The sequence below is a fragment of the Athene noctua genome, chromosome 5 (genome assembly GCF_965140245.1).
Source record: "Athene noctua chromosome 5, bAthNoc1.hap1.1, whole genome shotgun sequence".
Classification (NCBI taxonomy): domain Eukaryota; kingdom Metazoa; phylum Chordata; class Aves; order Strigiformes; family Strigidae; genus Athene; species Athene noctua.
In genome coordinates this window covers 48,070,087-48,095,551 of record NC_134041.1, presented here as the reverse complement: position 1 = coordinate 48,095,551, position 25,465 = coordinate 48,070,087, and the positions used below count along the sequence as shown (strand labels likewise).

General features: G+C 41.1%; 2 protein-coding genes across 7 annotated transcripts; both read left to right on the top strand.

The window, feature by feature from the left end:
- Window positions 1-1,945: 1,945 nt before the first annotated feature.
- On the top strand, window positions 1,946-17,668 carry LIPA (lipase A, lysosomal acid type). 5 transcript variants are annotated; one of them, XM_074907414.1, is made up of 10 exons: window positions 1,951-2,845; window positions 4,566-4,677; window positions 7,431-7,436; window positions 8,461-8,659; window positions 9,026-9,135; window positions 9,774-9,910; window positions 11,361-11,507; window positions 13,764-13,835; window positions 14,894-14,965; window positions 15,727-17,668. In XM_074907414.1, exons 1-10 carry the CDS (start codon window positions 2,738-2,740, stop codon window positions 15,958-15,960), a joined length of 1,197 nt encoding a protein of 398 aa, XP_074763515.1. In that variant the 5' UTR covers window positions 1,951-2,737; the 3' UTR covers window positions 15,961-17,668. The 5 variants fall into 5 exon arrangements, with proteins under 5 accessions (XP_074763516.1, XP_074763515.1, XP_074763514.1 ...); XM_074907415.1 differs by lacking the exon at window positions 7,431-7,436 and having other exon boundaries at window positions 1,946-2,845; window positions 8,560-8,659; XM_074907413.1 differs by lacking the exon at window positions 7,431-7,436.
- A 3,034-nt stretch (window positions 17,669-20,702) lies between these two features.
- CH25H (cholesterol 25-hydroxylase) lies at window positions 20,703-24,276 on the top strand. Of its 2 annotated transcripts, XM_074908367.1 has the most exons (3): window positions 20,703-20,728; window positions 21,657-21,761; window positions 22,762-24,276. In XM_074908367.1, exon 3 carries the CDS (start codon window positions 22,889-22,891, stop codon window positions 23,711-23,713), a length of 825 nt encoding a protein of 274 aa, XP_074764468.1. In that variant the 5' UTR covers window positions 20,703-20,728; window positions 21,657-21,761; window positions 22,762-22,888; the 3' UTR covers window positions 23,714-24,276. The 2 variants fall into 2 exon arrangements, with proteins under 2 accessions (XP_074764468.1, XP_074764469.1); XM_074908368.1 differs by lacking the exon at window positions 20,703-20,728 and having other exon boundaries at window positions 21,686-21,761; window positions 22,689-24,276.
- Window positions 24,277-25,465: the final 1,189 nt, after the last annotated feature.

The window sequence follows — 25,465 nt, the reverse complement described above, 5'->3', positions numbered from 1 at the left end:
TTTCTGCAGCCATCTTTCTAACTCGCTTGGCACAGCACAGGAAAATTCAGAAATACTTCTACAGCCCTGCTGCTTTCACTTCCGGGAGAGCTGCAGCCAGGCTGGCTGGTATCAGGGAGAGGTGCATTGAATAGCAGCAAGTGCAAGAGCTTCTTGGAAAACACTTGTCCAGAAATGGGCTGGAAACAACAATTGCATTCATATTTAATACAAAGACTTTGTTTACTTGAGTGTTCTGTACATATACAAGAATAGGGAATGGCTTCAAAAATATGTACGCATTTTAGGGACAAAACTCGTATCTGTACATTCCTTGGAGCTGAAACGGGTACTGATACAGAGAAATGATTACTTGTTTTGAGATTTATTTACTTATTTATAGCAAGTTATAGTATTACTTTTAGTATTTTTTAAAATATTGCTAAGAATCCTGCTTGCCCAGACCATTCTGTGGAATTATACCAAGGACTACTGTGTTAATCAAAACAAAGCAGTTCACTGTGAAAATCTACCAAGGATTACAATGCTCAGCAAAATAGTATGATTTTGTCCTTGAGGAACAGGTGGCTCTAACTAGCTGGAATTTTGCTAATGAGTAAAGGTAGCCACATACGAGTGGTAGAAGTTCTCTTGGTTCTCTTAGATAAGATAGAAAGTAAACCGGCTGAAAAACACTCTTGTTATTCAAGAAATTGGCCAAGAGAATCTGCCCATGCTCCGGGGAAAAAACAAGGTGAGAAAGACTGCGAGCCTTCCTCCCAAAGACCCCTGAAGACACCACCAGGAGGCAATGCGCTGGTGCAAAGATGACATAAACTGCTGACACCATGCTTTCTAACTAACCCAGCCTTACTCATGCATATGTATGTTTGTGTTATGTAATCCAATGAATATGGATATCCACACTCCACCAGTTTTCGGTAAAATGTGCGGTGGGTGTGCAAGCTTTGTGGAGAGATCCCCTTGCACCGTAGCGCCAGAGTAAACATACCTGCTGTATAATTCTATTCGAGTTGTAGAGTCTTTTTTCTGCAAATCAGTACCTGAAACAGGTACCTGCTGATGAAGAATTCTCCCCAGCCAAACAATTGCAGTTTTAAAATGCAGTTTTCATTATTAAAATATGGTATTATAAATTAACTATACCATAGTAAATTACAGGATCACTTTAAATAGCCTATTTTATGTTGGATTCAAGTTAGCCTCATTTAGCATATAATACTATGTTTGACAGCAGCAGCTGTGGCATTTTATAACTTGAGTTTTCCCCTAGGGGGAAGAGTACCCTGTAATTAATTTGACAGAAAACCCAAGTGAAAGACTGAGCAATATTTTTACTATTCAAGTTCTTTAAAACCAAACGACCCTAAGAAACAGGATCCAGGAAGGCAAAGTGTCACATAGTGTCACTTGTGTCAAGTGATGTATCTATATATCAAAACAAGGGGATGCTATGAAAACTTCAATGATTTTTCAATTAAAGTCTTAATGCTTTCTAAATAACACTTCTGTTCTTGACACACTCCTGCTCTACTGCTGTGTATTTTATATCAGGTTTCTGTATTCTTCTGAGGATATTGCTATGGACCTGGACTTAGTAACAAGAATATTTATATTACAGGATTGAATTTGGTCCAAGTTTTTGCAAGCATGGTCACGTGTCCACTGACCATAGGCACGCTTCTCTGGGCAATTATAGATATGCAATTCAGTGCCAATTAGTTGCCTCAGAGCATGAGCATAAAGCAGGTTTGCAAGAAGCTGTAATTATAACCCTGCTGGAACTGTGTGCCTGCAGGTAATTTAAGCCCACTGGTATTAGCTTTCATATATTTAGACTGCGCTCAAAGATGACGGGTGGACGAGCTATTTGTGGACGACTAACCGTGACTGCTGAGAACGCTTGGCCCGGCTCTTCCCGAGGCGCGGGCGGCCCAGCCCGGGGCGCCTCCTGCTGCAGACAGAGGCCGTGGCGGGCGAGGCGAGACCCCCCCCTCGCTGCGGCTGTTCTCCCTGGAGTGCTGCCGGCTCTGCGGCGGCACCAGGCCAGCAGATAAAACGCATCCTCGCAGGGCGGCACTATGAGGGGTCGGGAGCCTGCAGAGGAGCAGATGCAGAAGACGAGGAGGGCTGGGAAGCAAAAATCACAGGCGCCGTTCTTGGGGCTGTAAGATTTCTGGAGTTTGGGCGGGCGGGGACGAACCTACACAAGAATTACTTGAGAAACGCTGCATGACGCCGGCTCGGGCAGCCCGAGGCCGCGCACCCCGGGCCCAGAGGCAGGCGGAGGCGACGGCGGCCGTGGGCTGCGCGGGACCGGGTGGGCCGGGCCGGGCCGGGCGGCCGCCGCCGATAGGCCGCGCCGCATGACCTGAGCGGCGCCGCCGGCCTAGCGCCCTCCTCCCGCCGCGCCGCGGCAGCAGCTCTGCGCGGGGGACGGCCCGTCCCGCCGCCGGGTGGCTCCGCCGGGCCGCAGGCTCCCGGAGCGGGACGCGCGGAGGGGTGCGGGACGCGCTCGGCCCGGCGGCGCCGGCCGCGCTGGCTCAGCCGCTCGGGGCTGGGCAACTCCTCCGGCCCGCGGCCGCCTCCCCGCTCCGGCAGCACCGCGGGCGCCCCCGCCCCCGTCACGCGGTCCCGTGCCGGTCGCCGCGCCCGGCGGAGGCGGCACAAAAGCCTCGGCGGGGCTCCGCTCGCCACCGCCCCAGCGCCGGGTTCTGCTTCCTTGCGGCGGGCCGGGATGCGGGGCCTGGTGGTTGCCGCCGCTTTCCTGCTGCAGAGCATCGCCGGCGCGGGCGCGTTCGCCAGAGGGAGGAGGAATGTGGACCCCGAAACGAACATGAACATCGTGAGTGGCGCGGCGGAGAGGGAGGGCAGCGTGCCCGGGGTTTCTGGCGGGCACGGAGCGGGGTCTGGGCGGCGGGCGGCCCCTGCCCGGCTCCGCGGGCGCAAGCCGGGTGCCTCCCGCCCTCGGCAGCCGCGGGGAAAGCTCCGGGAGGCTGCAGCGGTCACCTCGCGGCTACTTAGACGTGGTCTTTATCTGCTCCTCCTTCCAGGGCCTTCTTGGTCCCCTCTTGCCTGTGCCTTATCGTTCTCTCGCATGTTTTCTGATCCAGACCTGTGATTTTTGTTAGGGTCGGGCCCCTCTTTCTTAACTCCTAAAAAAGCGCGTGTTTATGAAGCGTACTTGGGCTGCTACCACAGCGCTCCCGCCTTCTTACCAACAACTGCTTGTGTTCCTATTTGGTATTTACTCTCTCAACTTTATTCTCCTGCTGCTGCGATAGCCAATTCCAGAAAATATTTACTGTTAGTATCTGGTATTACTTTCTCTTTCCTCTGCCCCATCTAAACTGTGCCATTTTTTCACATGTCCAAGATACTTTAAGCTAGAAATGCTTAAGGTCTATAAGAAAAGAAGTGCTTGAGTTGTCAGTATCATCTAACTATCATTTCGAGGACTGAAAATAGTCATTTATTCTAAGGCTAATAGCATTTGAACGGAATTTAGCCTTAAAAACGTTTTGGAATGTTAATATCACTGTGGGTGATTAAAGATAATTTTTTTTGAAATTGCATGTTTAATTAAATGCTCCTTCTCCTTACGCAGCAGCTTAAGAACATGCTCTGATCATGTCTTCCATTTCGTATCTTTTCTTAAGGCATGGTTGGTGTCATAAAACCGATTAAATAGCAAGTTCTCTGTCCTAATGGAGTTGCATCAAATGAAAATAACAGTGCCTGAGACATAAGAGATGAGAGATAAACCTGTTAATGAAATCTTAGTGTTAAACAAGTGGGGGTTTTTTATTATTTTCTTGTTTGACTTGTCAGCAAAGTCTCTGAAAAGCTCTCCAACAGATGTAGGGTTTGAGGAGAAAGGTGAGTGAGAAATGGCACATGAAACTACGAGCTGAGGTGGCAGTGTCAGCACCTCACACATGTGAGGAGTGGGACCTTAGTGTTTTAAAGCTGCAGTGTTTGTGGTTCATTTCAGCACGTTGCCTAAACATGACCGTGTCTTCTGTATAACAGAGAATTCAGCATGAAGTTCAGATATAAACCTGAAATGTTTTTAAAGAAGCCCTTCCCTTCAGGAGAGGTGAACTCTTCTTCTTCTATATGCCAGTGGATTTTTGCTGTCCTCACTTGTTTGTTACTAGTAGATACTGCTTTCCTTGACAGCAGACAGTTTCAATTTTTGTCTGTCAAATCCATGTTTCAGTGTTTTGCCCTGTTATCATAATCTCCTTCTCAACACTTCAGTCTCCCTTCTCACTGTAAGCAGCAGGTGAGTAACTAATATGACAGTGGATAGGGACAGACTAGGGAGTCCTCCCACATTCGTAGGACAAGGTTTGTGCTCTGGCTAGTTCCTGACTCCATACTGGATTAAGTCTCATAAGAAAACCTGTCTGCATCGAATAGGTGGGTGGTATGGCACATTCCTACCACATCCTTTATTTTCACTTCACTGATTTTGGAAGGAACCCAGAGTACTTTGCACATGTTAATGAACTGAGGAGGCTGGCAGTCTGACTCCAAGGCAGTTCCTTTTCTTCCTTCAGAGTCAAATTATTACCTTCAGGGGATACCCTAGTGAGGAGTATGAAGTGACAACAGAAGATGGGTATATCCTTTCCATTAACAGAATTCCTTATGGACGAAAAGGCCGTGAGAGTAGCAAAGGTAAGATTTATGTCTTGTTTGGAAAAATATAAAGTCATGAAAAGGCTGTCTTTGATTTATAAAACTTTTGCTCCTTTAATAATCCAGAAAAAGATTAAAGTTTATATGACCTGTGCAATTAGAATGTTTTACCGGTAGATGTTACGGCCAAAATAGATTAGGCATTTGTAGAGTGACTTGAGTAGAGGAAGGGAGGAATTAGAAAGCTGTATTTTCCTGTATTTTTGTGGCATTAATACAAGCCCTTCATTGTTGTTTGGTGGTTGTTTTTTTTGAGGGACTGAGAAGCCTGGATTTTCTAGGAAGTGGAAAATGAGAGTTGAGATTTGTTGGGTTTTTTAAAGTAATAACCTCTCTTGAAAAGAGGTTGATTGTAACATTGCTGGGTTATCTCAAACCCCATTTTAAAAATACGTTTCTTTATAACAAGTAAGTTTGTAAGAAACACCCGACCATTTTCAGAAGTAGAGACAGTTCACGTGCTTCTTGGTGAAATACAACTAAACTGTAAGAGTTCCCACTGGAATGTTCACAAAATAATTACGGCCAGATTTCTGCATAAAATAAGAATTCATTTGTTAATTTTTACCTCTCTGAAGATCCCTTTGCAGTAAGGTACAAGCCAGAGCAATATTGCGTACTGCTGGGGTGTCATATTTTACACAGCTGCTTAAATAAGTAAAACAATATAAGATAAAATCCCTTCAGAACATCTTTAGTACAATACATTTAAAAATAGATTGCAAATTAGGATATGTGACAGGTAGTTGACAACAGTCAGCCCAGACCAGTTTTATGGATGTGATTTGATGGTGGACTGGGAGGAGCATGTGCCACCAGAGCAGTGTTACAAGCTGTAAGATTTACTGTGAAAGCTGGTAGAAAACTGTGGAAGGGGTGCAGGGAGTGTACAGGTGAGGAGATGGGGGAGAGGAAGGGTAGAGGGAATGTAGGCTGAAACTTAAGGGAACAGTGTGGTCAGAGGTTTTTGCAAGGACTTGATGGAGTGCTTTAAAAAAAGAGACAAACATCCATGGAAGAGGAGAGACACATAACCTTTAACTTGCTATCCTTGTACGCTGCATGTGGAATTAATAGTGTATTTGAACAACAGTGGCCAAATTTGGTATCAGTCTTGTGGCCACCCCTTATAAAAGATCCTACAGACAATCGCATGCATACAACAGCAGCCTGTTTGCATAGAAATTGTACATATTCTAAGGACTGCCTCAGAACCCTTTGGACTGAGAAAACCTAGGATGAGAGGTAAAAACATGGAGCTCACAAAATAAATCAGTGATTATTCTGTAGCCTTGGGTGTGAACAAGACCTGTGGAAAAACCCTCTCCTCTGCCAAAGGCCAAGCAGCAGTCTTCCTGACCTTATCTGTTGGGTTTGTATGAATTAGGATGTTTACACTGTCCACTGTCACTCACAAGGTGGGTGTGTAAAGAACAGTGCATGGATGAGGCCAGTCAAACCTGGCAGGTGTCTATACTTAAGAATTTCAGAGAAGCCCACAGGAAAAAGACAAGCTGCCTTTCTACCTGTTGACTTTGTCAAATCCTTCATCAGTGACATAAGCAAACAGAAGTTTCCTGACACAGGTCAGGAATTCTCCACATTCCCTTTGCCACACCCTCGACCCCAAGTTCATGTTTTGCAAAGTGCTCTAATTTTAAAAACAAGGATTACTGAGCGCGTTTGGGGGAAGTATGATCTAGAAGAATGAAGATTCCAAAGTTCATGTTGATCTTAAGTTTTTATAGACTTGGTATCTTTTCTCAGAAAGATACCAATGATGTGTTACTGCTGACTTAACGTATATATGCCATAATTCTTTTGCAATACCTGCATAATGTGAATAGGATCCCTTGGAATTATGTATCACATGATGTTTTGGAACAAAATCTACAGTTCTTCAGCTAAAAAAAAAAAGGGGGGGGGGGGGGGGATGTCCAGAGAACCTACAAGGAAAACATCGGTGATTTTTGGCTTTAGTATTAACTAAAATTCTAAAAAAACCCTGCATAACATAGGTAAGAAGGGCGTGGTAATAAGTCTGTCTTCAACTTCTTGGGGGTGCACTGAAGAGAAAAAAAGTGTTTCATAGTGGAAATTGTAGTTTAAGGATGTACCTTTCTTACCTTTCTTATTCCCCCTCTGGGGGGGATCAGAGGTGATACAAAATTATTATTGTCCAAGTCAGTTTGTCATATGATTGTGCAATTCATGTGCAGATCTGGTGACTGCTTGGTAAAGTGAAAAAGGAACTGGCAAAAATTGGAGGCTAATAGTAGAACAGAGTTAAAGCATTAAAGCAGTTAAACCAGAAGTTGTTGATCTGAGTTTAGTAAAAGGGAAGAAGGTATCAAATCTAAAAGTGAACATTACTGAAAACTAATTTAATGTTAGGCTTGAAAATCCTGCACACTGTTCATTTGGCAATGAAGTATTACTGTAGCGGAGTGAATAGTTGTGTTGAACTGTGCTGTCTCCAGTGCCAGTTTGGCACTGCTGGATATTTGCTACGGTTGCAGGGACAGTGTGCCGCAACATGTTTTCTTAACAAAAGGGGAAAAGCAGGCACTGAAAGGGTTCCTTGTCACAGGTATAAAGGTTGACAGGAGGGAGGAATATTGCTAATTTGGATTTGGAACTCACAGCAAACTTTTATGGACATGATCTGGAATGGAGGGTGTAGGTGATTGAAGCAGCTGTGACTTGGCTGTTTCTGCTGAAAGATCCAAGTCTAAATTATCAATGGAGGAAGTATTGCATTAGTACTGTAGTAGAATGATGTGTCATTGGAGGAGGTAAATTCCTGAGTTATCTCTGACATTGAGCTAAAGTTACCACGTTATCGGATTTCAGTTATTAAAGCAGAAAAACCCCAAACACCTGTGCTACTGCAAGATCCAGAGACAGATCTGGATTTTCTGAAGGTCATGTTCTTCCTAAAGGATTATGCTAGTTTATTTTCTTTGTGTAGAAGCAGGAACCTTCAGTTTTTAGAATCTCTATTCCACATAAAGATGTCATTTCCCTTTTCAGGATGGGGAAGTCAGGAGAGAGGCTTCCTCAACTCCACCTGGGTCCTGACTGTGGTTCTTTTAACTACTCAAGTCAAGGGGAGAAGGTCCTTTGAAACACAGGTTCCCTTGTTGGCTACTTGTACTGCTCTGCAGGTTCCGCCACAGCTATGGTAATGGAAGGGAATTGCATAGAGATAGTATTAGTGCCAGTTGCAGAGATTTCTACAGCTCAGCGCCCTAGTTTGGCATTGTTTTAACTAGAAAACAAAGATCTCAGTAGCACATATATGGGAATGCCTTCCCCAGGTTTAGGGGCAGTGCAAGGGTCATAAGTAGTTTAGCAGTCTGTGTTTGGGCCACTCCGCTGAGTATTTGTGAGCTTGAAACAGTTGTAAGGGCTACCTGCATTTTTCTTGTAGCTCCTGCTTTTCTCATGTTTGCTTATTGCACATTTGATGTCTGTTTTGAACCTCAAGGAGTATTTTGCTCTAGCTGGGAAACTAACAAGTTGCTAGTTTAAAATTCTTAATGATAAAAAGTAGCTTTTTGTGAAAATGTGATTTCATGGTACTATGAATATTACAGAAATTGCTGATTTTAGTAGATTAAATATATTTTAATATTTAATCAAATATTCAAAGCGCAAACCTAAAGCAAACTTTCAGTAACTCACTTGAATTATTCTTAGGCATTCAATTCCATATGAGCAGGAAGCAATGATAAATGCTTTATTTTTCAGGTCCAAGGCCTGCTGTGTTTCTGCAGCATGGTTTGCTTGCAGATGCCAGCAATTGGATCACAAACTTGGATTACAACAGCCTCGGCTTTATGCTGGCAGATGCTGGCTATGATGTGTGGCTGGGAAACAGCAGAGGGAACACCTGGTCCAGGAAACACACACACTTCACAGTGAAACAAGAAGAATTCTGGGTTTTCAGGTATCCTTGTCTTGTTAGAGAAACAATACATAATGTTTGCAAGCAGGTTTATGTTCCTCTCTTTGACCATCATCTCAGTTCAGTCACACTGTGAATGTACCAGATCTGGTTTTTTCTGTGCGATCACATATCTGGGCAGTAAAGGGGAGTTTTATGGTCAGTATAGTGACCTGAGACAGCCGTCATACGTGGTCAGTAGAACATTAATTGCTTTCACTGGTGCTTGGCATGAAGACTTAATCACCTGCTTCATCCAAAACAAGGTTTTCTTTATGTCCAAACAACTACTTTGTAGTTCAGTAAAGCTCCACACTAATAATTTTACTTACGTACTTACGTATCTGACTCTCTGTCTTTGCTTTGTAGCTTTGATGAAATGGCTAAGTATGACATTCCAGCCTCAGTGGACTTAATTTTGAAGAAGACTGGCCAGGAACAAGTATTTTACATTGGCCATTCACAGGGCACCACAGTGGGTATGTAAAGAGATGCATTCGTTAGAATATATCGTGTTTGAAATGACACCAAGTTCCACATATGTGGTTTCATGATGAAAAAGTAGGGCCTTTGAAATCTGCTGCTTCTGGCTTCTAGCTGCTTCCTGTAATAGTCACGAACATTAAAAAGAAAAGACTTAACCTTTCTGTATTTACTTAAAATGGGAATCTGTTGAAATAATAAATTGAAGTCACAGGTATCCACCAGTACAATTTCTATTAAAATAAATTGATGAATTGTGCATAATGAAATTAGAGTCATCAGACATGTAGAATAAAGATTCCCATTTCCAGAATATTTTGCTGTAGTAAGGCCTGGCTTGAGTACTTTTAGACTTGCAAATAGAAAGCGCTGGAAGAGTGCTGTGTTAATTAACATGAACTTGTTTTTCAGAAGAAAACAAATCCTTCTGTTTTACCTAATTTAGTTTGTTTTCCATAGTAACTAGATTAATTTAAAACATCTAAACTGATCCTAGAGACAACAATCAAAGTATTAATCTAAAAATACTTGTGCACACTCAACATATCTTAGATTTTTTAGAATCACTGCCAGGTAAAATTCTCATCTAACTTGTGTCAGTGAGGTTGGTTAATTATTCTCATATTATTTACAGCTTTCATTGCTTTTTCAACTTTGCCACAGCTGGCTAAGAAAATCAAAATGTTCTTTGCCTTGGCACCAGTAGCTACAGTCAAGTTTGCCACTAGCCCTCTGGCAAAATTGGGAGTGTTTCCTGACCTGCTACTCAAGGTTTGTATTTGAGTGTAAATGTGTTTGAAACCAAATGAGGTGTCTCCCCTTCTAGCTGAAAACAGCATAGCAAAGAATATTAATCTAATCACAGCTATTTATTAACACATTTGACAAGAATACTGGGCCAGGTTTTCCGTAATAATGGTATGGAAGTAAGCAGTGGCTTCCCTGGCTTTACTGCTATCTGATGAGACAATTTGCATCAGTTTAAAGTAGTATTTTACAATTACAACTTAATAGGTGGAATAAAATTATATTTATCCATTTACGTGTTTCTAGAATTTATGCTACAGAAATCACATGATTAAATATTTCGTCTATTTTAGAAGAGTCATATGATAACTTTACATGGGATACTTTTGAATTGTCATGAACTTTAACAGATTTGTTTTGCAATTAACCATTTATTATTAGAAGAGGATCCTTCAGAGGGTGATTAAGAGCAGCAGCTTTATTTAGGTGCTGTGAATCATCCTCTGGAGGAGTTTACCCTTCCTATTAACATCAAAGGGAATGTAGGCAGACTAGCAGCCTGCAATAAGTGCCTGAAGTCAGACATTGTGAACATCCTGCTATGTGTCATTTTTAACCATCACTTTTCTTTCCACCACCCGTGGAGATTCCCACACAGAGCTGTTTGTTCTGTGAGACAAACCCTTCTCTTAACATATCTTGTGTAGATTTAATGCATGTCTGTTTGCATTATTAGTTCCCTGCTCCAAAGGCAGATACATAAAAGCAATACTAACAGTTGTGATCTCCTGTTCCTTGTGTAATGAATTTTGTCTGATGAGGATAGCAGCTGATCAGTGCCCTGTGCAGATGTTTGTGTTGTGCTGAGGAACTTGATTCTCATGATGACTTGCAAAAAAAGCTGGAGTGCAGAAGTACATGACAGCCACAAATCCAAGGGTCAGTTGTATCTTTAAAGAGCTGTGTCACTTTTCAAGGAAGTCCTCACTGGGCCATTTTCAGATTCTTGGACATTTTAGAAATATTCGTCAGGAGAAAGTGGCCGCCACAGTTCATGCAACTTGTTTTTCTTATGTGGTTTGAGGAGGGGAAGTTGCATGTACAAAGCCATATAATATTATAGATGCAGCTTAAATATTTTAGCCTTAAACAGTTCTGATCACAAGGAACTGTGTAGTACTCCTGTAAAATACTGAATTTAAAACTGATTAGAATTTGAGGTAAGGTTTGGAATTCTTTAATGATCCCAGTTCCCAGTATTTTTTGTGGGGATAATGGACTGCAGCATTTGTGGCAAAAGCACTAACCATGACCTTCACAAATGAGGTTGGTAAGGAGATAAATCACTTCCGTTTGAACTGGTGACAGGTGTGTCATATTAAAGTATTTAATTCAAGACTGTTGTAGCTTAAAAACTGAACCCATGTCATTCTATGCAATTACATGTTTATCCTATGTGTCTGTTATTTTCTAGGACATGTTTGGAAAGAAGGAATTCCTCCCTCAGAATTACTTGCTGAAGTGGCTTGCTACCCATGTTTGCACCCACAGAATACTTGATGACCTTTGTGGCAACATATTCTTTCTTCTGTGTGGTTTTAACGAGAGAAACTTGAATATGGTATGTTTTGGTGTCTTAATAGCTGAGTTATTGTGAAGTCTTAATACAGTATTGACTGTGTATCACTGTTCTGATTGTCATTTACATGTAATTAGAAAAAATCAAATGCCTTCATCATACTAAGTTTGGATGAATAACTTTCTGTGGTATAGATGTAGCTGCCCAGCTTGGATGGATAGAATTAAACTTAAATTGTTACTGGAAAGCTCAAATATGTTATTTTAGATCTGTTGAGGAAATGGGTAAGAGAAGTGATTAATATGATGGTGCAAGTGTTTAATTCCCTTTGCAAGGAAGTGAGGAATAAAGATACAGTTTTCAATAATTTTCAAGTGAACTGTTGAAGTTTTCTGCTCTCGGTGGACATGTGAAATTATTTTATCTGGGACCAATTTCTGACGCTGCTGATGGCTTCATCTGTGGTTCTAGTTCCAAAGGACTTCGTCTAGATTTTCGAAAAGCATTCAACACAGCTCCCCATAGAATTCTCGTAGAAAAACTGGTTGCTCATGGCCTGGATGAGCAAACGGTCTGCTGGGTTGAGCACTGGCTGGATGGACGGTCCCAGAGAGTGGTGGTCAATGGGGTTAAATCCAGCTGGCAGCTGGTCACAAGTGGTGTTCCTCAGGGCTCGGTGTTGGGACCATTTCTGTTCAACATCTTTATTGATGATCTTGATAAGGACATAGAGTGTATCATCAGTAACTCCGCAGATGACACCAAGTTAAGTGGGAGTGTTGATGTGCATGAGGATAGGGAGGCTCTACAGAGAGACTTGGATAGATTGGATCAGTGGCCAACGTTAACAGGATGAGCTTCAACAAGGCCAAGTGCCAGGTTCTGCACTTGGGCCACAACAACACATGCATCGCTACAGGCTTGGGGAGGTGTGGCTGGGGCTGTCTGGAAGAAAAGGATCTGGGGGTTCTAATTGACAAGCAGCTGAACATGAGCCAGCAGAAGTAGGGAGGTGATAGTCCCCCTGTACTCTGCACTGGTGAGGCCACACCTGGAGTATTGTGTCCAGTTTTGGGCACCTCAATATGAGAGAGATATCGAGGTGCTGGAGCGAGTGCAGAGGAGGGCAACGAAGCTGGTGAAGGGCCTGGAGAACAAATCCAGTGAGGAGCGATTGAAGGAGCTGGGACTGTTTAGTTTGAGGAGAAGGCTGAGGGGAGACCTCATCACTCTGTACAACTACCTGAAAGGACATTGTAGAGAGGCTGGTGCTGGTCTCTTCTCACAGGTAATTAGCGATAGAACAAGAGAGAACGGCTTTAAACTGTAACAGGAGAGGTTCAGACTGGACATTAGGAAAAAAATCTTCACAGAAAGAGTGGTCCGTGGAATAGGCTGCCTGGGAAGGTGATGGAGTCACCATCCCTGGATGTGTTTAAGGGTTGTTTGGATAAGATGCTAGGCGATACGGTATAGGGGAAAAGTTTGTAGAGTAGGGCTGATGGTTGGACTTGATGATCCCAAGGGTCTTTTCCAACCTAATGATTCTGTGATTCTGACTTGTTCATCAGACTTCTTTTGTTATCTAAAAGTTAGTTAGCAGCAACTGGTGTGAGACTGCCTTTTTTTTCATAATGCTTCTTAAAGTGTTTCTAACTCCCTGAAATCAGTAGAAGCTGATACCAGTTTACCCATAGGTGGATGAAGGCTGAGGATTTTTTTATTGGCATGAGCTAGAATTAGCATTATTTTTTTTTTTTTTCACCATTCTGTGTGCAAAAATGTACATACTTGTATTTTATATCAAGGTGAAAGTGCATTTTTTTTTTTTTTTACGTTTTAATGGTGCACAAATATTTTTTTTTTCTGCCACGATTTAAGTTTCCTCTGGGTATTTTATACTTCTAAACTCAAAGCGTATGGAATTTTGAATCACTTTGAATTGACAGTTAATAGTTTAGATGTAGAGTAATGCAAAGTTTCTCTGGGGGTCCATCTAAATGTTAGTTAATGTGCTCCCAATTCTTACAATACTAGCACTTTTTAAAAGATATTCTGAATATATAAAAAATGCTTAGGGGATATCATTATCAGGTTAAAAGTCCAGCTTTGAAGTTCTGCAGTTAATTGTAAATAATCCCCCAAACATTTGAACCTTTTACCTCATCTGTATATATGGCTTCAGTTAACTCCTGTTTATAACAGTTTTAAGATGGATGGAAAATTTTCTGTTAGTTGGTCAAGAAACAACAATGGTTGCACTGTGAGGAGTAAACTCCATTAATTATCTTGTTGCAGAGCCGAGTGGATGTGTATTCAACACACTGTCCTGCAGGAACATCTGTACAGAACATGATCCACTGGAGCCAGGTAGAGTTTCTAGAATCTAAAATGTTTGTGACTCTAGCTTGTTTGTAGATTACTGATGACTCCAATATTTAAATGGAATAAAATGTCAAAATATATATCTGTAGCATAGACCAAGTGAAATTCTGGAACTGCTAATTGTGAGAACAGCAACTGTTCACTGCAGCTGCTTTGATACTGACTGATGGTGGCTCACCCCTCTCTCCTATTTCTCTGAAGATAGGCTAACTATAAGTACTTCAGGCCAACAAACAATATAATGGAATAACTTAACTCAGAGATGCTGTAAAAAGTATTTTTTCCCCTTTCAGCAAACCCTGGTTTGATTACAAGTTATATTTTTAGCCAGTAAAAAGCAGCACTCATTCTGTTCTATTCTGTTTGGCTTAATTCTCTATTTTATTGGTGTATTCTGAATTTCATCTCGGTGTACAATTTCATGCCTGTGATGCTGTTGTGCCTGAAGCTCGCTCAGAAGGCTGACAAATACAAGATATTTGCCATGCAAGTAGTGGTCAGTGCTACTTGTGATTTTGTAACTGGACTTAGTCATCTATTCAGAAGCAATGTAGTCTGCTGTATGTAGCTGTTCAAGAGTTGGCTGGGAAAGAAATCTGTGAAGACCTTTTTTTTTTTTCCCCTCAGATCCCTATATAGACTAATGTTTCTGAAAAATAATAGGTGGTAAATCATACACAGTAGACGTTCTAAGAAAGCTTCATGCTGTGTTCATATACAGCAAGATAAATATTTCAGAAGTAGGCATGAAGCTGCTACGTCCTGGCTTTGGATGTACTAAACTGTTTTCCTTAATCTTTCCTACTTTTGCTATGAATTAGTGTAAAATCTTAAGGGACAAAGTCTAATGGTATTGAATGTTAATGTTTCCCTCTCCTGTGACACTGGGCAAAGCAGTGTCCCTTGTCTGTGTTAATACTTGGCATTTCACTGTTTCTTGTGACAGTTGCCTTTGCCAGTTCTCCAGGTGACCTGTATTTTTTTTATTCCTTCAATAAAAGTGCAGTTCTTCTCTGTATGTGTGAATATTTGTTTATTTTTAGGCTGTGAAGACTGGGGAACTCAAAGCTTATGACTGGGGAAGCAAGGCTGCAAATATGGCTCACTACAACCAGGTAAACATCTTCTATTGGGTATGTTATCATTCTTAAGTGTCACAGAAAGAGTCCTTGGGAGCTTCTCTAGCATGCAGCATAAACACAGCACCCAGAGAGCCACTAGTGTTGCCCAGTAACCAACTGGAGATCTGCCTTCTCCAGAAAAAAAAGACAGGACTATAGAGCTCTGAGGTAGTCCTAAGTCAGTATGGAGTCCAAGCTTGGATAAAGTTGTGATGGCATACTGTTTTTTGAGGATGGTCCTACCTCCCGACATCATGAGATCCCACTACACTTCTCACAGTAAGACATAGAGTGTCAGTTTATGTGTATTGCTTATCTTCAACCTGTTTAATCTCCATGCATGTTTGTTTCTAAAATTCTATATGTAATACTAAAAATATTTTGCCCCTTATCACTTTAGTGACTGGGAAAGGTTGCAGTATCATACTTTCAGAGTAGCAATCACTTTTAGTATTTGATTAGGGTTTAGAAATAACTTGGATGGGATGCATTCTCTAAGACTTCTGCTATCCTGCTATCTTGCAAACTCCTCAAACCACATCTTTATGGCCATGTGTGCTATAATACTGCAGGATCTCGAAGTTACATTTTCTGTTTAGTCAAGACTCAGTCTCCATCTCTGCCTGAGAGAGGAAGGGAAAATGAGAATTTGACACATTCTTCTTGCATTTGCTAGTATGTTACATTGCAGTGTAATATCATGCTGAAGACTTCTTGTTTCTAATGCTTTTGTTTTTCACTTTCCACCTCCTCAGTCTTCTCCCCCTTTCTACAAAATAAAAGAAATGACTGTACCAACTGCAGTGTGGTCTGGTGGACAGGACTGGCTGGCAGACCCAAAGGATGTTGCTATGCTGCTCACTCAGATCACAAACTTGGTTTACCACAACAACATTCCAGAATGGGAACATTTGGATTTCATCTGGGGCCTTGATGCACCTTACCGCATGTATAATGAAATAATTAACATGATTAGGAAGTATCTCTAAACCGGCATGGTATTTTAGAGTATTAGTTTACCAGGAATTTGTCTTTTTGGAACATAACGCTTTTCTGGCAATATTGCTACATTGTTTATTTATGATGCACTTTTAAAATGCCAGCAATGACTACTGAATTGGATTCATATTCAGTTTGTTTTTCTCAGTATTATTTCTCTCTCCTGCAGAAATTCTCATTGTATCCTGCTGATTTTGCACACAGTGGCACTCAAAAACCAGCAGTGTGACTTTGCACAAAAAATAGTGTGTCATGCATATAAACTTAGTGACATGTCTGAAAGACAAGTTAGTCCGTTCAGCACCTCAGGTGCTTGACAGTTAAAACCGTAAGTATTTCAGTGTGCATAAACCACTGCCATTTCTCAGTACATTGCCACTTCTGAGTATGTTTCAGAAGTACTCCTTGTACTGCAGAAACCCCTTTGGTGCTGGTACTTTAAAAAGCACTTAGTGATTTTTTTTGCTGCATTATTATTTTAGCCATCACATACAAGCTAGCTACATCAGATGACTTTCTCTTTCAATATTATACAGAAGAACTGTCATGAAGCCAGAGAAGATGAAATCTCTTATTTTAGGACTGATTTCATTGCTGTGTTTTTCTTGATTTAATGGTTTCCCTGAAGCCTTTCATGTTTCATGTACCAGCTATGGTTAAGGATTGTTATTTGCCCTTGCAGATTCCTGGAACAAGAGAAGTGGTTAAAAGAAATACCACTTTCAGTTAGCTTTATCAATAAGTTATGAATTCCAAGGAGAATTACATGTAACATACTCGTGTTTTGTTTTCTTTGCACTGACCACTAGAAAACAAGCTCCCCCAGTATACTACTGATGAGGGAAGAGCCAAAGCATTAATTCTGTAGCTTGAGTGACTTAATTTGCTTGGACTTTTCCCTTTAATCATCTGCTGCTTTGAAGATCTGTTTACTTCTTAGCTGTTTATGTGGTGCTTGCCGCCATTGTATTCAGGAACTGTTCAACACCCTGGTGAAGCCTGGCAGTATTAACGGCAGTTTCCATTTGTCGTAGTTTCCGCTTCAAAATGGGGCTAAGCCCCCATTTAATGGGGGGAGAGGATTCACATCTGCTTCAGAGGTCTGACTTTGGAGCTGTACTTGTCTGTAGTATAGGTGCCTTGCTCTTTGCATTGACTAGGCAGAGGACTTTGGCTCCTCTGAATTGCACAAAAGTTCCAATTGTAGATGTATGAACAATCTCTGGAGTCAGTTGCCTCAGTTCAGATGATAAATTATGTGCCAGGGTTGGATTCAGTCCAGATTTCTGTCGATAATCCCAACAGGATAAAAAGCCTTTTCTACATGGCATAGAAAATAGTGCATTTTAAACTGAGGCAAACTTTTTTTGTTGTTAAAAAAAAATAATGCATAAGCCATAAATAAGGGTTTGCTTGTTTGGTTTGTTTTATTCCTAATTCAGACTCAGGGAATCCTCAGGCCTTGTTTAAGGAAAAAGTCGTTCATGCTATTTCAGTTGCAATTCTTAGCAGGACCTCTGAATTTGCTTTATATTTGTAGTAGCCATGTTTGCTTCACCTTGTTGTGCTGAAAGAAAGTTTCTGTGGGAATCCAAAGTGAGTAACTTAGTGCTTGAGAGGGTATGTGATACAGCAAGAGCCATGTGCATCATGTTTATTAAGCCTGAGATATTTCAATAAACATGAGACCTGCTTGAAGTTTGGAGCAATGTGTTGTGTTTCATTTCTTGTTGTTTCATGAATGCATGTGACAGAATCCAGAAACTTGAGTCTGTTTTTCACTATTCATTTATTGAACAAGCACAATAAAAAAGTAAAATAGCCAAGTAAGCTTCCTTTTATTTTTGTCCTGAAAGAGGCTTTTCCTAAGCCTAAAAGGCCATTCATGTTTTGGGGGACTTCTCTGAGACTTTTAAGTAACCAATTGTAAATAACTGCTCACAAGACAGAGTCATTTTCTAAGCCTCCCGGTGAAGCTCCTTTCAAACCACTGACATGGTGGAAAGCTTCTTAAACCCTGAGTAATTGGATTGCTTAATGGACTGTCCGGTAATCTCATAAATAGTATCTAACAACATAGTAATGCAGGGAACTAATCTTTGCTGCAGTACATTTGACCCAGTTTTTGACCTTTGTCATATTCAATAATAAATGTACCTTTCTGTACATTCTGAATGCAGTAGATGTGCAGTCAAGAGAGCAGGGTTTATTAAACTTTATGTGTTGCCAGCTTTGTTGGCTGATGAACCCTGTGTGTGCCTGGAAATAAAGCTGGAATCTGGAAGCTTTACACAAAAGCCATTATGGAGCTTCTCTGTTTTGCTGGAGTAGGGATGGTTATGGGAATTGTGATCTGCTGTGCTCTCCCTGGCTTGCTAAAGTTACAAGCACTGTGTGATACAAACTTGGAAAGGTGTCAGTAGAAAGAAATGTGCAAAATAAGACACCCTGATCATCAAGGAGAAGAGTGAGAGGCTTGGTCTAATAAGAAGAGCTGTGATGAATGGTACATTTTTCAAAGCAGATCTTACGTACTTAGTGCCTGTTCTATAGACATCTTTATGTTATAGATGTATATAGATGATATTGAAGGTTGGCTGAATGTCAGCTTTGGGTAATATGAAAGTATACTAGCATAACAACGGGTGTTTGATATAATCAGTTTTCTGTAAATTACTCCTTATGGTGCATGTTCCATACAAAAAAAAGGAAACATTGAATACTTTAATATGAAAAGTTACAAATTACTTTAATCAGTAAGATATGAGAAACCCTGATGGCTCAATAGGTTTTCTGATATATAATAAAATGTGGCTCTTGGTGGAAGATTTTCCTTATAGTTAAAGCATTTATGTCTTCTTCCTTTCTTTGATATCTTATAAAATACAAACTCATGCTACAGCATTGTCCATCACGAACATGCTAATAATGGCATCTCTTCTCCAGTAACCTATTTTCAAGGAACTTTATCTGAACAAAACCGTTGAAATCATCAGTGAAATGAAAAATGACAAAGTTTGGGTGGACAGTAGCCACACCTGTAATGTGATTGCCTAAGTCTTATTTTCTGAGGTTACTCAGCTGAAAAGTGTCTGTTGCATTGTGACTCCTCCAGAAATGATGAATGTGTGTAGCTGTAGAGAATGGGAATCAATTTCTCACTACTGAATTATGAATGAAGGAATTTTAGGATCTTTTCCTGATGGTTATTATTTTAAAAACCGATATCGATAAGGTAAAGCTTGAGAATTAACAATTTACTTTGCTGGCAGCTTTCCATCCCCAGCCATTGTTAGGAATTCATTAAAAAGATCTTTGGTTCGGCTTTCTGTGCTGGCTGGAGAGGTTTTTTGGTGAAGCTTGGCTGGGGAGGTGGAGTGTAGTATGAAATAATTTGATTAAGAAAATGTGTTAGTTCTGTTCAGCTTTTTATGTTTAGGCTAAAGTTTTTCCTCAAAACCGAAGAGGAACGTGTGTTCTTCATCCCCAAGTACCCGGCGTGTGTGTGGGCTCGGGGTCCAAGCTGCTTACCGGGGACGCGAGGAGCGGAGGCTCACGGCCCTTTGGATTCAGATCCCGGACTCGAATGTCGGTTCCACCGAAGCAGAAGGAGCCGGGGCCCCGCTCTGCCCGGCGGCAGCAGCCGGCGAAGCGCTGCTGGCGGGGCCTGTCCGCCGGGGGGCGCCGTTGGACGCGTGTCGGCGGCGGGAGCGCCGGGAGCTGGGTCAGCGCCGCGGGCAGCGGCGGGCGGGCGCGGAGCTGCTGAGCGGGTGCTGCGGCACTCGGGCTCGGGGGGCGAGGTGAGTTAGGATGCGAGGACCTCAGATTTATTGTACTTCTGCAGCGTGGTAACAGTTTCTTTCGAAATGCGGGAAGGGACCGCCTCTGCCTGCTTTTGCTCTGGATGTTGTCCTGCTTCCCTGCTGCTGTCCTGAACAAGCTACCAACCCTTTTCCCCAGCACATTTTTTTTGGTAGAAGGCTCAGCATGCACTGGGATGTTGCCTTATCTCTGGTACAACAATAATCCGGCCATCGAGAGGGGGAGAAGAGGAGGAGAAAAAAAAGAAATTTTGCTTCTGCTGCTGTGACATTAGTTTCAGTATGTTGATCCTGGTTTTCCCTCCTGCTAATTTTTCCTCATTTTCCTACCCACTTAGTGTTTTGCTGTTTACCTTATAGCTTGTACCTAACAGAGGAGCCTGGGGTAGGTGCTTGTGTCTTGTGCTCATGTGGAATCTATTTAAGACCCTTTGCAGGGCCTCATTCCAAACTATGTGCCCTTCAACCTAAACTCTGTAGCAGGAGTCTTGTTTTTTTGAGAGACCCGTTTAGAGTCTTGTAACACATGGGAAAGTTTGGCAACATTGCAACTTGAGTGAAAAAAGCTGGGGCTGTATTGCTGAATTAAGTACAGAAAGGATTTGTGTGTACTTTGTCTTTTCTTCGCACTGTACCTTATGCTGACAAAGAAACACAAGTTAGCGGAGTGGAAATATGTGATAAATGCTTTTTTGGTGACTAAGACAAACAGCTTGAACTCTGTTTCTGGAGAATACAGGTTTGCCCTCTCTGATGCATGAGGATTAATTTTTCTGAGCATACTCACTTGCTGTGCCTGACTCAGCACAGCTAGGGTACATCTTGCCAGCAGACCCCATCCTCCGGAGCACCCACAGATGGGGTGCGAAGCGTGGGCAGCAGTGTGGCCGGCACTGTGGTGTGCTGAGCCCAGCTCAGGGCTGCGTCAGGCTCCCAGGTAAGTTCTGCTCACTTTGTGCCTTGCTTGAGCTTCATGTTGCAGGATATACTAGTAATAAGACTGCAGAATTCCGTTATTTTTCATTAAAGGATTTAAGAATATTTTTCTATGACCTAATCTGCAGGCAAAATGCCTATTCTTCAAATTTTAGCTTATAGGCAGCAGAAGTTTTAAAACTGCTTGAGACTCCACATGGCTATTCAGGATTAGTTGGAGGAGTGTCTTTAGGGCAGCTGAGCAGATTCTGTCAATCTCCCTTTAGGCAGATTTGGAATACATTATAGAATAAATTTAATCCCTGCACAATTCTAATAAAATAGAGAATCATATATCCCATCTGGGAGGCTTAATTTCTGATTGTAACTACATAAATCAACAGAAAGCATCTCTCACAAGAATATTTTCAGACCCAGACGATGATTGAGTTACAAATCATTTTTCATGTCCTTATTGTCAAATGGAGGTCAGGATAAAATACAATCAGAAGATTGAAATTAAGTTCTTGGATGTAGATCCTCATCCATTAAATTAGTGTTTCTCCCTGGGTTTTAGTTTCACTACATTCAAAAGTCTGATTTAACTGAGTTCAACACAACAGTCTCACAACAGCAGAGAATTTGAATCTATTTCTAAAATGTATATGCACTGGGCAGAGTCTTTGAAGACTGTACCATACCTGTCTCCAACAAAGAACTTCTGGTTGCCTGGATAATAGCACAGATAATGTTACTGTTCCAATAAACTCCTTGAAGTCTAAGGAAAGAGCAAATCTGCACTTTCTTGGGAGCAGAAACTCTTGGAAACAGTTGAGATTGAAAGCAAAGTTAGGAGAAGTCCATGTATAGTTCAGAAAAGGTCACTGCTGTTTAATCATTCTTAATTATTGAGAAGCAAGGAAATTCCATCTCCCATTTCCCTCCATCAGATTTCTGAACAGCAAAGAACTAAAATGGTCTGAACAAGCTAATAAAGACATCAGGAAGTTGAGCTCATTTCCAGTATTAGAACAAATGCTGTACCCACAAAAGAGGTGAGTTCATAGGAAGCTGATGGCAAGCTCGGTTTCCCTAAATGTTCAAAGCTTTGTCTTTTTCTAAAAGCACAAAAGAAGTGATGTCTCAGTGGTTCAATCAAAACCTCCATCATTTACCCCTAAAATACTTTCAGCAAATTAGAAATGTTGAGAGTCAAGCCTGCTAGCTTCTTTCTGCTGTGTGCTTGCCTATGGCCAAAGGAACATACTTTAAAGGACGTAGGTCTAACCAGTGGATCTTTTAATTGCACACTTAGCTTGATACTTGGGTGAAGGATGATTTTCATATCATATTGTTCAAAGACCTGCTGAGATGTGGAGAAAATGCTGTAATCATGCAATAATACTTGCAATAAGTATCTGTTTGGAAGTGTAACAAGATTTTACCTTATATTCTTTTCAGTAACTTGGGGATATTTTGTTCTCCAAAAGCTGTTGGCTCAGTTTTGCATCTAGTCAAGTCAGGTGGATTTTGCCTTGTCCAGTAGGTATGGGAGCATAAAGGACAACGACCTTAAAAGTAGATGGAGATAAGCCACAGACACCATGTTCAGACTGGAAGCATAGTGTAGGTCTCCTTAAGGTTTTGACTTAGCCTGTTGTATACCCAAGGGATCATTAAGAAAAATGTGTGTTCGAACATATCAGTTGCCCACCAAGCATCCACAGGTCAGACCTGGGGTTTAGGTACACATACATCTTTGGTAGCAGTCACATTAAAAAGTTAATGGTAGGTTGTATTTCCTTACCTATAAAGGCAAAAGGATAACAAAGGATGATACAATTTAAAATTAGTAAGAGACAGCAGTTTTTCAAGTGTGTGCACTAAGTGGAGTGTAAAATGTTCCTACCGTCTTTCTCTGAATTCCAGTGTTAGAGTTTCACATTCCTGCTTATTTTTCCTATCATTCGAGTCTCTTGTAGAGCTCCAGTGATTACCCGGTCCAGCTGATTCTGATCTGAGATTGTAATGCATTATACCACTTCTGTATAACAGGAAAAGGAACTTCCTCTTTAAAGCTACGTATTACTAAGCAAGGAGGATTTCTGATGGGTGGAGTTTTCCCTTGAGCTGGCTCCATAAAGGCTTGCAGGATTTACAGACGGCTCAGACTGCAAGCAGCATGAACTGCAGCCTGGCAGAGAGAGTGCTGCTGAGCTACCCGATGGAGAGACAGCGGGACAGGTTGTGCCTTCAGTCTCTTTGGGACTTTGTCACAGCAGAAGAGCCATTGATCAAGTCACCGTTTTTTCCAGTGCTGTTTTCTTTCACAGCATACATGGCTTTCTGTCTTCCATATATTGCACTGGACTTTTTAAGCATTAGACTACCAAACTTGAGAAAATACAAAATCCAGCCACAGAACTATCCAACTCTCGCAATGATGGTGCCTTGCATTATTCAAAGTGCTTATCACCATGTTGTTTTGATTTTCCCAGTGACATTTCTGCACTGGTACTGGAGACCAATGAATCTCCCAGTGATAGCTCCAGAGCTGCCTGAGGTCCTGCTGGAAGTAGGAGTTTGCCTGCTTCTGTTTGATTTTGAGTACTTCCTGTGGCATTTGCTTCATCACAAGGTGCCTTGGCTCTACAAGACCTTCCACAAGGTCCATCACAAGCATGTGTCAACGTTTGCTCTTACCACACAGTATTCCAGTGTATGGGAACTGCTCTCGCTGGGATTTTTTGCTGCTATCAACCCAGTGCTCCTCAGATGCCATCCTTTGACAGAAATGATTTTCTTCCTTGTAAACATTTGGTTGTCAGTGGAGGACCATTCAGGATATGACCTTCCATGGTCAACTCACCGACTTGTGCCTTTTGGTTTGTATGGAGGAGCCCCACATCATGATCTCCATCATCTGAAATTCAAATCAAACTATGCTCCTTACTTCACCCACTGGGACAAACTCTTTGGGACATTCACAGAGTCACATTCTAATTAAGGATACTTACCTGTGGATGAACTCATCTTTTTATAGACTAAACCTGGACATTAATTTTTCAGAGACATACAGAAGATTGTATATTTGAAGCTGCCTATAAAAGTGATAGCTATTTATCACAAGTCCTCTTAATATATGTGTATTTGTATGTATACTTGGAACTGCCTATATTAAATGACTGCAAGTGGGAGGGTAAATATCTGTTGCTTAAACTTGTTTGAGTCAAAGGTATAAAGGGAAGCATTAAGAGACATTCTCTCTTCTTTCCTTCTTTCCAGCTTTCATAAAGCATGTATTGTATTACTGTATGATGTTTTATACATACGCTAGAACAATTATCTTACTGTTGTAGGATGATTTATGATGTAAACAGAAAAGGTACACATCATGGATTTTGTGGAGTTTAATCTGCCAGAGCATATTATTGAACAATGATGTTGTAAAATTGTTTGATCAACAAAACTAGTTGGCTAACTGTGCAATAATTTTGATATTTATGTTTTAAACCTTGATGTACTGCCTCTTTTTAATAGAAAATAAATATGGTAATTCTTTTATAATTATATTCTGTTTCATTTTATTCATTCCTCAGTTCATATTAGGAACAGGTATGATTCCTTTTGCATAGGTGTCATTTATTTGAGTTTCAGAGTTTCAGACATTTCTTATTAAAATATTGTCACATTATTTCAAAAGTGAACCATTTACTTTTTCTCCAGAATCATGTTATTTTAAAATAGTTTTCAATTCTGTAGAAACAGAATATTGAAGAATGTGGTTTAAAAAGCCATGGTGAAATGTTATCATTACATTTGTGAGAGGCCTGAATAATTTTCATTAAATTTATGGTGTGAGAAGAGAACATTAATCAGCCCCTTAATAAAAGGGAGCATTAGTCCTTCACAGCCACATCAATTAATTGTTACTTACATGCAAAAACCTGGCAAGGAATATAAACAGGGTTTCTACAAAACAGATGATTCTTTCAAGCAGATTTCAGAGGAATAGAATCAAACCTTTCAGGATCCTAAATCATAGAACAAAACAGCTATATGTTGCTAGAACAGTTATGCATAAAACATTGTCATGTAGTCTCACAGAAGTGACACCGAAAAAAAAAAAGCATGAAGAGATAAGCAGGTCTTCCATGCCTCATTCACCAGAGATCCATATAGACTTCTTATGTTTGCTAGATAACATTCTAAAGTTTATAATCTTCTATCCTGTATTACTAATAAACTTCTCAGGAAAGTGATGGGAACAGATAAAGTGCAAATAATTTAGAGAGTGTGTAATGAACATTTAACACATCATCATCCAAAAATGTCTTTGTCATTATGTCTAGGGGGTTGTGTGATCTTACAGAGGCTGTTTGTCCAGGAGAAGAGAGAACTCTTAGTATTTCCAACAATGTGAACTTATAAAGAGAACAGCACTTTTGGACACTGTGTCTTTTTGATAACAGGAAATAATTTTCATAAACATCTTCATAAAAAGTACAAAATGCTGCAGTCTTAATGCTTAACTACTCCCTCTGCTCTCTGGGTATCACAGAAGAGCAACCCTTCTTTTTAGTGGTAAGAACACGACACATCCTGAGAGCAAAAACTGAGGCTTAAAAGAATACAAAACTGGAATTTTTGCCATGCATCTATTCAGCTGAAAGAAAGAAATCCCAATCTTTCTGATGATTATAATCTTAAGTATTTTGGGGTGTGCTACAATGAGAAGGAAGTATTCCATTTTCCTGCC